Source organism: Leuciscus leuciscus (genome assembly GCF_965113295.1).
Source record: "Leuciscus leuciscus genome assembly, chromosome: 24".
Taxonomy (NCBI): domain Eukaryota; kingdom Metazoa; phylum Chordata; class Actinopteri; order Cypriniformes; family Leuciscidae; genus Leuciscus; species Leuciscus leuciscus.
In genome coordinates, this window is record NC_138723.1 from 26070290 (window position 1) to 26085755 (window position 15466).

General features: G+C 37.9%; 1 protein-coding gene across 3 annotated transcripts in view; it reads right to left on the bottom strand.

Moving 5' to 3' along the window:
* The window catches only part of cabp1b (calcium binding protein 1b), a 29775-nt gene that overhangs the window by 1292 nt on the left and 13017 nt on the right, over positions 1–15466 (bottom strand). For 2 of the 3 annotated variants that reach the window (XM_082157873.1, XM_082157874.1), the window contains 6 exons: positions 5730–5888; positions 3790–3820; positions 2884–3027; positions 2695–2804; positions 1429–1503; positions 1266–1338 (listed from right to left, as the gene is read on the bottom strand). In XM_082157873.1, the coding sequence (XP_082013999.1) occupies positions 1266–1338; positions 1429–1503; positions 2695–2804; positions 2884–3027; positions 3790–3820; positions 5730–5888 (592 nt within the window). The remainder of the gene's footprint in view (positions 1–1265; positions 1339–1428; positions 1504–2694; positions 2805–2883; positions 3028–3789; positions 3821–5729; positions 5889–15466) is intronic. The other variant, XM_082157875.1, reaches the window with a different exon arrangement.

The window sequence follows — 15466 nt, forward strand, 5'->3', positions numbered from 1 at the left end:
CACACACACACACACACACACACACACACACACACACACACACACACACACACACACACACACACACAATCATTTTGTGTTTTCATGTTTTATGGGGACTAAAAATGTCCCCACAAGGCCAAGGATTTCGAATATTGCCATCTTTGTGGGACATTTTATCCTCATAACATAGGGTTTACCAGGCCACACACACAAATATCCATAAATTTATATTAAAATGAAAAAACAGTTTTATAGTTCATTCTTCTTCATGTTATAGTTCAAGTTTAATTTGTAACCCTCACAAAGGTTTTGTTGTTAACAATAATATTTCTCCCCCTTTGAACTTGACATGTCTATTTATTTTGTACAAACTGTGGATTATTATTATTATTATGTTGCCTTGTGTTATTTTTACATTTGGCATTGTTTCCCCTTGCTGTCTGTGACCCAGTTTTGAGTCGTAACCCATCATTTGGGAACCACTGCTCTATAAATTCTTGCTTTACAAATTTCCTCTGCAAAAATCTAATAAAATGTACCACTGACCCCGGATGAGTCAAATTTAGCCCGAGCTCAAAATACAGCAAGAGGACGTTGAACTGTCACACCTCCAGTCATCAACAGGAGTAACAGCGCTAGCTATTTTTGTCCTTCCCGTTTTCATGCTCTTTTTGCGCGTGGTTAATCTGAGAGGTGAAATAATCCCGTGGTTAAGAGATAATCTGGTTGACAGCTCTACTACTGTCACTTTACCGCCTTCACCATGATGAGATTCACTAGCAGCTAAACTGTGTGACACAGCGGCTCACAGCAACAGGCGCCAAAAGAAATAATAATAGATCCAAAAATAGGGATCATTTGTCTCAGTCCTATCTTTTGCATTGCATTTTTCCCTGAAGTCCACTTAAGTTAGTAAAGGTTTCTTCAATCTTCCCTCTGAATGATCCATGGTCTGGTTAGTTTGGGCTGTGAACGTAAGAGTATCGATGTATTTTTTATTCTTAAAGCACAAGGACAATCTGTTGATTGCTACTTTAATAACTTTGAAAACAAAAAGAGAACAAACATATCATTAAATTTGGGATTTACCCTGGAATTATGATTTATTATAATTACATTTCACTGCAGAAACACTGAGGGAAAGTGAATCTAATATTTTTTGGGTTATAGCGGACGGATCATTTTTCTCCCCGGCCGCATCAAGCTGTTGCGCAGTATAGACACTGCAGCAGTGAAATTAGCATTACTGATTAGCAGCGCAAAATCAACACAAGGTGGCTCACCTTCAAAGTCGACGTGCCCGTCTCCGTTTAAATCGATGTCCCGCAGAATGTCCTCCAGATCTCTGTGACCCACCTGAAGGAAAGAGGATCAATAAAGCGATGAAAAGAGAATTGGAGGAGAGTTAAAAGCTTTCAGATGGTTCAGCATAGTAAATAACAGCACCTGCTGGCCCAGCAGTTTCTTCATGGCCTCTCTGAGTTCTGCTGTACTGATCTGACCGTCTCCGTTAGTGTCAAACTGAGAGAAGGAGAACAAAACAAGAGTGTTCTCTAACATGTCTGGATCCAAATCATCCTGCTTTGAATGGCAATTTTAAGCAGTTTTATAGTGTTTTACAAAGAAAGCAGGAAGTCTACACAGAAACGGTACATGTTATTTGCTCATGTTATTTCTTCATTTTCCACTTGTTTTTAATTTTCTGTCATTTCACTTGTGAGCTATTCATCACAAAGGCTGAGATTTAATGAAATACAGTACTGTGCAAAAGTCTTTGGCATGCTAATGTCTCAGTTTTTTCTGTTTCTTCATGTAATCACAGACGGACTCGATGATGGTGAGATCAGATCATACCGGCTATTGTCAGACTCCTTGTGCATACACAAATCTCACTGGATTATTACAATGAATGGCAAAAAGAATGTTTGGAAATGTAAACTGATATTTCCTACTGACACACTACAGCAAAATATATAAAATAACTGACTTAAAACCTTTGTTTTAGGGGAGGGGGGGGATGTTTTTGGTGTTTTTTTAAAAACCTGGGATGTTTTTAAAATTGCATTTTAAATCACAATAGCAATTTTTATCAGAAAAAACGCAATTAGATTTTTACAGTTGTAATGTAAAATAAATAATTATATTATCATATTATTTATCATATTATCAAATATAGTAATAGTATATAATAATAATATAATAATAATCATAATTTATTATTATTGTTTCATAATTGCTATAAAATAATAACAACAACTACAACAACAATAATAATACTTATTATTTTATAGACATACTGATATAAAATCACAAAATGTTGGTTAGTTGTGCAGCCCTACAAACAAGCACAGCAAAACTGGAATTTTATCAGAAAAAAAGCAATTAGATTTTTAAAATAAAAGAGTAAAATAAAATATTTATTATCATATTTTTCTTAAATACTCCATTTTATGTGCAGTGAAATATTATATTAGTTATATTTCTTATTTAATTTTTATTTAGTATGTTTTATATTTCTATATAATTAATAATAAGAAGAATTATTATTTTAAAGCCATACCGATATATAATTTCAAAATTCTGGCCAAATTGTGCAGCCCTAAAAACAAGCACAGCAAAGCTGTAATGTTTTTTTAAATCACCGTCACGATTTTTATAAGAAAAATTACAATTTGATTATTTCTGCAAATCCTGTAGCTCTACCTCACTCACCTCTTTGAAAGCGTCTCTCAATTCCTTTACTCCGATCATATCCGCCGTCTCAGCCAGAAGTTTGGGGCCCATCAACTCCACAAAGTCCTCAAAATCCACATGCCCCCCCACTATAAGACAGAGGACACAGAACTTAGTGAGCTTCCTAGGCAGCATCAAACAGAGCCATGTATGTTAAAGAAAACCTACGGTTCATGTTGATCTGCTGGCTCAGTTCGATGAGCTCCATCTCAGTGGGCATGTATCCCATGGTTCTCATGCAGTTCCCCAGGTCTTTGCAGCCAATGAAGCCATCTTTGTCTTTATCAAACTCTTTGAAGGCTTCTCGTAGCTCTGTGAAGATGGAAAGCAGGTCAGGAAAAAAAAAGAAGACAGTTGAGAGGGAGTCGGAGATGATGAAAAGAGAATATTTTATTGTACATTCTTCCCTCATGCAAATCAATTTTGAAGACAATTGCAAAGCACTTACAAAGCACAACAATGTATCTATGAATGACCAAAACACTTGTAACTAAATACTTCTCTGCAAACCCTCTCTACTCGAAAAGAAATAAAAGCTCTTCAAATTTAAATCGAACGATTGACACATTGTATCCAGTGAAATTTCATTGTGAGAATTTTCATGTGAGAATGCCAGAAATTCATGATCAAAACACTCTAGTTCAGTTTAGTTTAATATCAAACAATCAATCTAATAACTGCATGTTTACTATGAATGGCTTATTTATAATGCATTTGCAGGGAACGGAGGGTGAGATAATCTCTGTCTTATTAAAATGCTTTATGAAAGATGCTTATGGAATTAAAGGTTGGAATGTTGAATACTCAAAAACTAGATTTGCATGTCCAGAGTTTTCAAGGCAGCAAAATAACAGTGTTTTAAGTAATCTCAGGTTTTATAGATGCAAGAAAGACAACTGTCCTTTTTACTAGTGTAAAAAGAAAGTACACACACACAATTTATTCCTGTGATGTCAAAGCTGGATTTTCAGCATCATTACTCCAGTCTTCAGTGTCACATGATCCTGCAGAAATCATTCTAATATGCTGTGTTCAAGAAACATTTCTGATTATTAGCAATGAGCTAGAACTTACCATCCATTTCCTCTGGTCTCAGCTCTCTGTTCTGCAACAAAATAAACAAAGTAATCAACAACAATCCACACAAATGTGCGCAGTTTTGTTCCATTGATGACATCAGCTGCATCCTTCTCCCACTGTGAAGAATCCAGTCATTTAATTCAATGCACCATTCCCTGCTAGTGAGAAGCAGAAACTCATTACAGCATTAGGATCACAATGGCACATGTAAACTAATACACCCAACCTTTTCATGGTTTCCCTTATAGTCTCTAAGGGAATTTATGTCTGAATTTTTAATTCGATCTTCCCATTTGGATTAAGTAATCTGGAACAGCACATATAAACTCAGGATTGATCTCTCATAATCAGCTTAAGCAGTTAGTTTTTATTTGATCCCAGCATTCCCTGTTCCACACATCTCCTCGAACACAAGCACACACACAGGGCTCACCTCCAAACACTCTCTGACACCCTCCTGCAGAGGAACTCAATCACGTGACCAATAAACGCAGATCCCTGCGATTCATACATAAACACGCACGCAGCACTGCTTCTTTATGGCGGTCTGCAAAATGTCTTCATTTGAAAAAAGAAACAGCCTTGTGTACCTCAAAATTGTATCAGTGCTTACCATATTTTGCACATGTATATATTCAAAAACTATATGAATATTGTTCATAACTCTCTCTGTGTGTGTGTGTGTGTGTGTGTGTGTGTGTGTGTGTGTGTGTGTGTGTGTGTGTGTGTGTGTGTGTGTGTGTGTGTGTGTGTGTGTGTGTGTGTGTGTGTGTGTGAATTTAAATGGGTTTAGTTCAGTGAAGGAATTGTCCGATTGATTCAAACCAGTAACTCATTGAACTAGGCTATTCATTAAAAGAACCGGCTCATAAGAATCATTTGTTCAGAAATCAGACACTGTTTTAGTCAATTCAGAACCAGCTCCTATTCACTCTTTCAGGAATCAGACTAATTTGGTTGTGCTATATGTTTTTGATTCACTGAAAAGAACCGGCTCATGAGAGTCACTAGTTTGAGAATCAGATTGGTCGCTCTATATATGTTTGATTCATTAAAAGAACCGTCTCATCAGAGTCATTCATTCGGCAATTACACTACATTGGTCACGCTGTATGTTTCTGACTCAAAGAACTGAGTCATAAGAGTCATTCATTTGTGAATCAGACTGCAATGTTCATAGAGTCAGTAGATACAATTCTTGCCATTATTCGGTGGTACACAGTCATAACATTCAATACAGTCTATGTGATATTGTATCATATTCAATACATACTTTGAACTCACATTCACAACTCGGGTAAAATAGGATTTATTTTGCTGTATCGCTTAAGATTCAACAGAGCGGAAGCACTGCTGCATTTATAATGTGCTTTCCCCCCATCCTTTTGCCTTCATTAGTCCACTTTAACTACAAATAATCTCTCAGTGAGCTCATAAAAGCTGTTTACATAAATAATAACACATTAACTGGCAAAATGCTGTTTAAACTAGATAATATAGCATGTCACATCACAGAAAAAGGGATGTCAAATACCCATTTACAGATGATCTCTGTATTTTTTGACCATTTTTATGGATACTATTTCCGAGTACAGATTAAATTTCTGAAATATTTTTTACATTTATTGCATGATCTCTGGAATAGTTGATTCTGGTAGTTCCTACTAAACTGTATATACAAACTTTGTCAATTTGTATATTTAAACTATTAACGTGTATTATTTGTATTTATTTTATAGCGTAAAGTCAGCCAGTCGATATTGCAAATTAAACTCTTTCAGGATAATACAACTTTATTTAGTGATGATGACTGCACTTACTCCCTAATATTCAATGCATATAGTGTGTTTTCTGAATTCTGAAATGTAAGAAGATAAGTGAGAACATGTTTTGCATTATCATGTGTGTAGATGTGCATGTCCAGACTTACGTACAGCCTTCCGGCTCTCAGCGAAGCCCTTGCGGAGGAAGATGCAGGCAGGCCCGAGCACATTGTGCATGTATGTTGAGTTCTGAGCCAAGGCCGCGAGGGCCTCTCCAGATGTCACCCCTTCCTCACATGACTTCACTGCTTTGTAGCTGCGCTTCCGGTCCTGAGGGCAGACATCATGTCCCAACGGCCCCGGACAAGTAAGTAAAGAGGGAACGTGGTGTAAAGACACAATTAGAAACTACAAGGTTGTCTGTCTGACACAATGGATGGACGGGTCAGTCACTCAATTCAGTCAGCCGTCAGGTCAAGAGACTGATTGAAAATTAATTGAAACTTTTTTAGTATCTTTCCATGAGCAGAGCTCTATCTTCAGACTGTGCGCTTAATGTGATTTACCCAACTGGATCAGCATATTGCTTTCAGGGTCTCCTGGGAAGTTCCTATTTATGAGATCATGGTCCTTGTTTACGAGATTAGAGTTGGAATAAAATTGATTCTCTTGACAGTTTCATAATTCACTTTCTCTCTAATCGGTGTATTACTCCTGTGCTGCAACAGAGCATGATGGAAAATGTATTTTAAGAAAAAAAGAAAAAATAATATACGCACTCTGAAGTTACAGCACCATACTATATTTATTTTATGAACAGTGTAACGTTTAGATCGACCAGGTCTTCATCAGGCACGTGCACCTGGTGCCTCATCTCGGTGTGGGCCGAACATGCAGTCCAAAGAAAACTTGTCGACTCTTAACATTATGTTTTTTTTTAACAACACAAGCAGCAGAACTCTGACGCAATGTTAGCGCACATAAACATTTAACCCTCCCGCTGGTGTTTTGACGAAAACAGAGGGACCCGCCTATAGACCCTCCCCTCGAAGTAATCAGGACAGAAGCAGTCGACAGTGGACAAAAGAGACGAGTTAAAACACCGGGTGTAAACAGGAATGTGTCTCCCTTGTCTACCTGTGATCCGCTCGACCAAAATGCATCGTCTCTGGCCCTGTTTACCCCTGGTATTAAAGGCAGGGTAGGTGATTTTACCAAAATTTTTTTTTGTTATGCTGGTTGAAAGTCTCTTCGCATCCTGAAAGCAATCACTAAGTTAAGTGGTCTAAATGTATTTATGTGTATATATATATACAGTATATATCATCTGCGGAAGGTGTAGGGCAATAAAATGTTCGTCCAATCATTGCATTAGGTCCGAATGCAATGATTTGATGTCCTACCTGCCTGTCAACGCATGTATTTTCTTCCTTCTGCGCACCTGCTCGCGCAGACATCACACGTCATCAAAGCGTTTCATGCTATGCAGCGTTAGACAGACGTCAGTCACCGAGCGCCACAACCGAAACAGCAGTATATATCAGTTCCTACATATACAGTTCCTTTTACAGTTCCTCCTCAACCAAAACAATGAGCTTATGCTGCGCTCACGCCATAACTACTGTAATATGGAAGAGATGAAAATCTGTGATGTTATACTCGGAGTGGTTTGTGACTCGAATTTATACATTTCAATGTCAACACTATCAACGGCTAAATGAATCTGCGGCAGTCAGGTGGAACAGGTCAGTGCTCTTTAAGTTATGTTCATTATTATTGTAATGTTATGTGCTTTGAGACATGAGTTAGTTTAACGCCGTCTCTAATGACGCTTTTATTTGCTCCCTGCTGTATGTGTTCATGTGTTTTGAAGGAGGCGTAACTTTGAAAATGCTCTGAAGAGAGGGTGGGATCTTATGCTTTAAAGCTAGCTCGCTATTGCTAGCCTCTATAAAAATTGCCCACCCTACCTTTAAGATATGGTTAAGATACGATTGGATCACAAGTAGACGTTTTCACGGCTTGATATAAGCAGCACAGCACAAAGCTTTATGTGCTTGTCGTCTCCTAGTTAGGACCCGAAATAGATAAATATTAAATCTGCTTTTTAAAATAAAGAAAAGAAGCGATGGAAGGATGATGCTTAGTATGTGCCAACAGCAGGAAACTCTATATTTGTGCAGTGTGCGCATGTCAAACATGTATAAACACGCACATCAACACGATCATTTGATTTAGCATTCATGTAAACACTATGTTAAGATTTCATTAAAAAACAAATACGGTAAACCAACTTTTTTATTCTAATCGCAAGCATCAAACAGAACAGACAACTGAATCTATATATTCAGAGGCCAGAGATATCGGGTAGCAACATCCCACATCCGAGTTTGCATGAAATGTGCCATTAGGGATATGGTTGTTTGACGGGAACATTGTTCCATGCAAGACCGAGAAAGGCTGTTTATCCAGGAACATGTCCTATTTGGGTAAATCACATTGTGCCAGACTTTGCCCTCTATTCTCTCTTCCCTTTCAGCAACTGACAGAACCTTTAAGATCAGATATCAGTCAAACTGAATAATTCATCAACTTTCATACTCGCGGCACACAGCTGGAATGCCATGCCATTTGATTGCTGCCATAAAAACAAATGATCACACTAAGCTTAAGGTATTTTAAAAACAAATCCAAGTGGTTCTCGCCAAATGAAACTCACTGATCACGAGTGTTTCGATCATTGATGGGTGAAGATGTGGACTAACCGACATCATTATATGAGAGTAGATTCTCAAAAAACCAAGTATGTTTTGAGAACGTATAATTGCTCATGTTTAGTGGAGGGCTAATCAGGATAAGAATGAAACCAGTCAGCCAGCACATTATAATGACCAATTAGCCGACAGGCAAGAGAGGTGAAGAGCACACGGAATATAACTCACAAACACACAAAGAGCATCTCCCCAATTACTGACAGACCCACGGGTTAATTAAAGAGAAGACCGACGTCATCTAAGAGCTAATCATTAGCTAATCAACAGCTCTAAAATTGCCCACAACCCATTGTGCTTTTTTTTTTAAGAGGATTTGGTTCAGAATTACAAACGTGGTGGATGTTGGAGGCTGAGTAGAGAGGTTTAGGTACAGGGGTTTGAGTGATCAATAATAAATACTACCTGACGAAAAATATTTAATTAATCCACAACAACATTGTGAACTTTTATAAAGATACGTTTGGTCATTAACTATTAAATGCATCATTATGCAAAAAACATGAGGAGAGTATTCAGAGTATTCAGACCCACGACTGGCAGATCAACGTGCTACTACTTTTCTGTCCAGTACGGTAAGAAGAAAGAAGTGTTCAGTAGTGTAAATCAAATTAACTGAAATGTGTTAACTTAAGTGTTAACTTAAGTGAAAGTGTTAACTTAAAACTATTAAAAACATTTTTGTTATTTGAAATAAAATAAACTATAAGCTAAAGCTAAAATAAAATATAAATATTAGATGAAAAACTTAAACTAAAAAAACTTTTAAGTATTACCTTGACAACTAACTGAAATAAGTTTATAAAGCATTAAAATGTAAATGAAAAACTAAAACTGAAATAAAAACATTAAATTAACCTAAATAGTAATATTTAAATTTAAAAAACAATAAAATTACTCAAATGTACAATATACAAATAAAAGCTAATTCAAAATATTAATAAAAACTATAGTATATAAATAATACTAAAATAACACTGGTTTATGGTGACAAGATGCAAAGTATGACGTGGCACAGTAGCATGTCCCAAACTTGCCTACTCTTCTGGTACACACTCAAAAGTATGTACTTTTTCTTCACAAGGTAAGAGTACATACTTTTAGGACATAGTATAGGTATAGGCGAATTGGGGCGCAGCAATTATAGGGCCCTATTTGAACGATCTGAAGCGCAAGTATCAAACGCGAAACGCAAGTAACTTTGTGGGCGGATCTCGGGATAAATGACTCTTGCGCCCGACGCAAATCTAAAATGGGTTGGTCTGAAGTAGCTACATTACTCATAGGTGTGGTTTGGGCATAACGTGAAATAAACCAATCAGAGCGTCATCTTTCCCTTTAAAAGCAGGCGCGCTTGTTCCATGGCGGCTTGCTATTATAACAGCGGAGAGAGGTGATATTGGGGATGGAGAAACCCTCCCAAATTAGCTTTGGTTAAACAGGCGTATAATAATTTGGGTAAATGTGTAAGCTAGATTTATGCCTATTTTTTCACATCTTCATGGACACCACAATGATTTCCCTTGTGTGGTAATATTTTTCCTTGTAATTATGTATGGTCTGCAAAAATGTGAACTGCTGCCTGCGTCTGTGCAGATGAGAGAAGCAAAGTGTATGCACGTTGTGCACACGCTACATTATGGCCAAGCATGCGCCCTTAAATTAGTATCTGAATAATGCGCCACTGACTTTAGATTAGGTTTTTCCTGGTCTGTGGCGGAATTGTTTTCTGGAATTGCAAAATAGCACCAGGGAACGTTTGCGCCGGAACACGCCTCCTCTTTTCGCTGAACCTTTTTCTCACTTAATATCCTGTTTTACTTGCAAATACAGATTACAGTAAAGTGGGTTTTTACGTTGACATCAAACAGATTTTTTAACAAAGTTTTTTTCTCCTTTAGATCTAATTTCTATTCATTAGATCTCTTCCTGCTATCCTGTCCTACCACATGCGGCTAAAGTAATCTGCATGCGACTGCTGGGCAAGATTGAGGTATACACGCACATTTGGCTTCATATACTAAAGATCTTGCCATGAAGCTTCTCAAGCTTTTTTAAATGTTCCCACTCTAATGTGGTTGCATGTTGCATGCACATATATATAGTTGCATCTCCCCTCTATTTGCACATGACCTTCACACTCCATCTGTTGCCAAGGCTGTAAGGTGCCAGCTTGTATATTCTTCCGAAGAAACCTGTGCCATTGGGCTCTTAGCAGGTGCCAGCACCTGATATCTCATGCTAATCCTTGATTGCGCACATTCCAAGTTATCTAGAGATGATTGAGAAGAACTTCTGAAACCTTTCAGAACAGAAACTTCAGACATCATTATCAAGAACTTTAGGGTATAATATCATTAAACGCAGTTATACTGCTGGTACATTAAAGGGATAGTTTCCCCCAAAATTTGTATTCTGTCATTAATTATTCACCCTCATGTTATTCCAAACCCTTAAGTCTTTCTTTCATCTTCCGAACACAAATGAAAATCTTTTTGATGAAATCTGAGAGCTTTCTGTCCCTCCATTGACAGCTTCACAACTGACACTTTGACGCTTCAAAAAGTTCAGAAACGAATCCATGTGAATCGAGCGGTTTAGTCCAAATATTTCTGAAGAGACTCGATCGCTTTATATGATGAACGGATTGAATTTAAGCTTTTATTCACATATAAACTTTCATCAACTTACAACTCGCAATCTTACGCAGCACATTTGAGCTTATGCAAGAACCAATGAGGTTCATTCTCGTGTTACGCAGCACGTTTGAGTTTCAGCAAGAACCAATGAGGTTCATTCCCCTGTTACGCAGCACGTTTGAGTTTCAGCAAGAGCCAATGAGGTTCACTCTCGTGTTATGCAGCACGTTTGAGCTTCTGCAAGAACCAATGAGGTTCACTCTCGTGTTACGCAGCACGTTTGAGCTTCTGCAAGAACCAATGAGGTTCATTCTCGTGTAACGCAGCACGTTTGAGCTTCAGCAAGAACCAATGAGGTTCATTCTCGTGTAACGCAGCACGTTTGAGCTTCAGCAAGAACCAATGAGGTTCATTCTCGTGTAACGCATCACGTTTGAGCTTCAGCAAGAACCAATGAGGTTCATTCTCATGTTACGCAGCACGTTTGAGCTTCTGCAAGAACCAATGAGGTTAATTCTCGTGTTACGCAGCATGTTTGAGCTTCAGCAAGAACCAATGAGGTTAATTCTCGTGTTACGCAGCACGTTTGAGCTTCAGCAAGAACCAATGACGGGTTTGGAACATGAGGGTGAGTAATTAATGACAGAATTTTCATTTTGGGTGAACTATCCCTTTAAGGCAGCGTGATCTAGCATATCATTAAACATATTAGTTCATGAACATGTCCAGCAACTTCCAAGGTCAAAAGCGGCAACCAAACATCCAACATCCTGATGCAGGACAAGTTTCTTTCATAGTAATGTTTTTGCTACTCCAGATTGGTTTCTTAGGTTTTCTAGTTCTCTTTAGCATGCATAAACTCAATAAATTCATCAATTTCAAGTTCAGTCAGTCCAGATTCTGTTTCATTGAGAATTACCATAATATTACTGTATACAGATACACTCAGTGGAATTCAGAGTATGACTATTAAACTCATCTTTGACAGTCCATGCAACACAGTCCAGGTCTGGGTCGAGTCCGTAGCCCACACACACACACACACACACACTCTCAGCTATCAGAAAGAGCATCTTACCTTCTTTGAGAAATTCTTAAGCGGCGATTTAACACAGTTTCCCATAGTAAAGTCCCTTCTGCTAATTTTGCGCGCTTGAGAGTCAAAGCGGCAACATGCGCGCGTGTGCATGCATCCACATGTCTCCATGCATGGATTACAGATGGTGAGATGAGGTCTGTAGGCTTATCTTCTAGGAAAGATGGATTTTAGGGGAAGGATGTAGATGATCCAGGGGTGGCGATGCTGGACGTCAAGGTGACAGGAATGAAGGAGAGAAGAAGTGGATGGAGGGATCAGGAAAAGGAGACATGTGTCTCAGTGTGAAGGGATGCTCAGAAGAGAAAAGCCAAGATTGCTTGTTCACTTGCTTGCACTCTCTCTCTCTCTCTCTCTCTCCCTTTCACCCTCCCTTCTTTTTCCCCACTCTCTCTTCCCCTCATTTCCCTCCCTCTTTCTCTCTCTCCCTCTCCCTCTCCTCTCAGCTGCTCAGTTTTAAAACCGTCCATCCAACCAAGGCGAAAAGAGACAAAGAGGCTCGCATGGACGAGCGTATCACCTTCCCCCAAGCAAGATGCTGAAGACACTAATACAAAAACACACACGCGAGCGAGCGAACACAGTCGATTACACACATACGGATGTTGGGCTACAGAGCTAAAAATACACACACTTGTAGTCGTGCCGCCCAGCTAAGAGTGGCAGTGTTCAGATCAAAGACCGGACGTCAAAACACAAAAGCCGCATGTGAAAAGTTGAGGTTGGCAGCAGATACGGATGCGCTAAGGCTGCCAAAATGCAGAGCACCGGCCGAAGGCCACTGCAGGTTATTAGGGGACAACAGGAAGCCCTTCCCAGAATTCACCTGCTGAGCTGGCACTCGCGTACTTAACCCAATGGTTTCCTGTTTAGGCCACTCTCGCCTCACAATCTCTCTGTGTTAATAGGAAACAGGAAAAATTTACCAAAAAAATTATTTAACCTTAAATGATGCTCTTAGACAGCAGTGAGATTAATATTAATCTCCATTATCCATCTAATATTATTCAATATTTTAGGTGGATTATTTATGCATTTACAAAATTATATATTTGTGTTATTCAACCACTAAGTAAATTGATATCTAATATTGGCCAATATATTGATTATTGGCTTCAAATGGTGAGTATTTATCAGTTATCTGTATCACACAAAATGTGCATAGCCAATCAAAAAAGATACCGATGCTTATCTTGCATGCATTGTTTTAGCATTTGCATTGTTTTATGCAAATTAAGTGACAGCATAAACAAGCCCACCATTGCAACACAAACATCTAATTTGTTTTTTTTAAATCTGTATAAATGCCTTCTAATAATTCTCTTCTCAGCAGTGTCTTTTGGTCAGGCATGTGATTGGCTTTAAATTCAATTAATCTGGTATCTGAGTTTATTATAAATGACACTCATAATAGTTGAGGATGTACACATTCAGTTTTTATAGAATCATATTTTTATTTAAGGGAAATTTATAAATGCAAGAGCGTTAAAACAAAGCCGTTTATTTCAGTTTTTCAAAAAGAATTTGAGTTAATTTTGGAATTGACTTTTTTTTTTAAAGACCCCGATAAATAATATAATGTTTTCCTTAATTTTTTTGTTAATTTTCATTTTATTTTTGTGTAGTGCCTTGTACAGTAGCCAAAAAGTACCCGGATGACCTACTGTTTCCGGCGAGATTCTGAAGTGTGCATACGATGGACACTTTACAATCCCATGAGGCCACGGGAGAGGATTTATGAATGGCGGAGAAGCATCTGATGCTGGTAGGTCACATAATGACAACATGGCAGATGTAGTACGTCCAAATTAAATTCATACTACACACATTCATACTATATAGAACATACTTTTTAGCAGTCGTGAAGAAATTACTTATTCAAAATAAGTACCTACTCAAGAGAGTATGCGATTTTGGATGCAACCATCATGTTTTCAGCAATAAAAACGGTAGTCTTCATCATGTGATGATTATTTGATTAACCACTGCTGTTGTGATCACTACTGCCCCCTTTCTGTAGGCTGTAATAGCGCAACATTAATTGTGTCATGTGACACTGATTTTTGTAATAAGGTGCAATCTATAATGAGCCTAATGTTTGATCTCGAAATAATGATATTATTTTACTATGCAGTGATATTTTTTAAATGGTTAAACTGTATGGAAGCTTAGTGAATAAAGACGCAAGTGAAATTAGTAAATGTGTAAAAATACATTTACAGAGAAACCTCCGTTCAATAAGAACTCCTGAGCTATGAACAAGACATACATTTTCCCCTGGATCTATCAATATCTTTGTTGTAAGCCCATTTAACCTTCCTGATTAATTCTCAGCTGATCTATTTGGTTTACTCATGTATGGCTTATCTCTCGCTCTCTTTCTCTCTCTGTCGGTGAGGATGATTCATCTAGTTGAAGCCAGCCTCTTCACCGGAGGCTCATTGTGAACTTCAGAACACATCAGAAATCAGAGCCAGGCGCCGTCCACTCTCATAACGTCAACTCCGCAAGAGAGAACGCACCAGCAGCGCAGAAACACACTCGCACACATGCACACACACTCACACATATCCATACATGCTCAGACCGGCTCTTGAACTGTCGTAATCGCATAACTGTGCATGAATGTATGCATAAATCATCCGCACATGGTCATTTAAGTCGTCTTTCCACTACTGTAATGCTTACAGGAGTATGTCGAGGTTCAATAAACAGATATGATTTAGTGCACTGGGTTCGTCACAACCTGTTTAGCCGGTGTTACTGTACGCTATGTGTACAATATTTCAGTGACATCAATCACACTTTTTTTTTTATGGAGAGCTTGCATTCATTAAACAACAATCACAGTTACAGTGTGGCAATCTTACTGATAAAATCAGCTTGGGCTTTTCAGAAAATGTTCAGTCTTCTATAACCCCTAAATTTTGTGATAAAACAACACTCTTGTGGTGTTTAATATGATTTGGTTCATTTAAAATATGTCTTGACTCACAATGCCTTGGCTGTCATAATTACATTTTAATGGTGGTTTAAACTGAATAAAAACACCTCAAGGAGTATTAAGGTGGGAATGATGTTCCAGTGCAGTGTTTTTAGTTTTTAGTATATATACTGTATATAACAACAACAAAACCACTGCACTGGAACATCATTCCCACCTTAATACTCCTTGAGATGTTTTTATGTTAGATTTATGATAATTGGCTAATGAACTTCAGTTTTGTTTCAGAAACGGGTGTGGTGTCTCAGATGCACACATTTCAGTGATATACACTGCTAGTGCTAATAAATTATGTTTTAAAACATCCTGTTTTCCAGTACAAATTTAATAAAGCAAAAAAAAAATTTATAAAAAATGCCCCATTGGCAGATATTTTTTCTTGTTTTAATTCTTTTTCT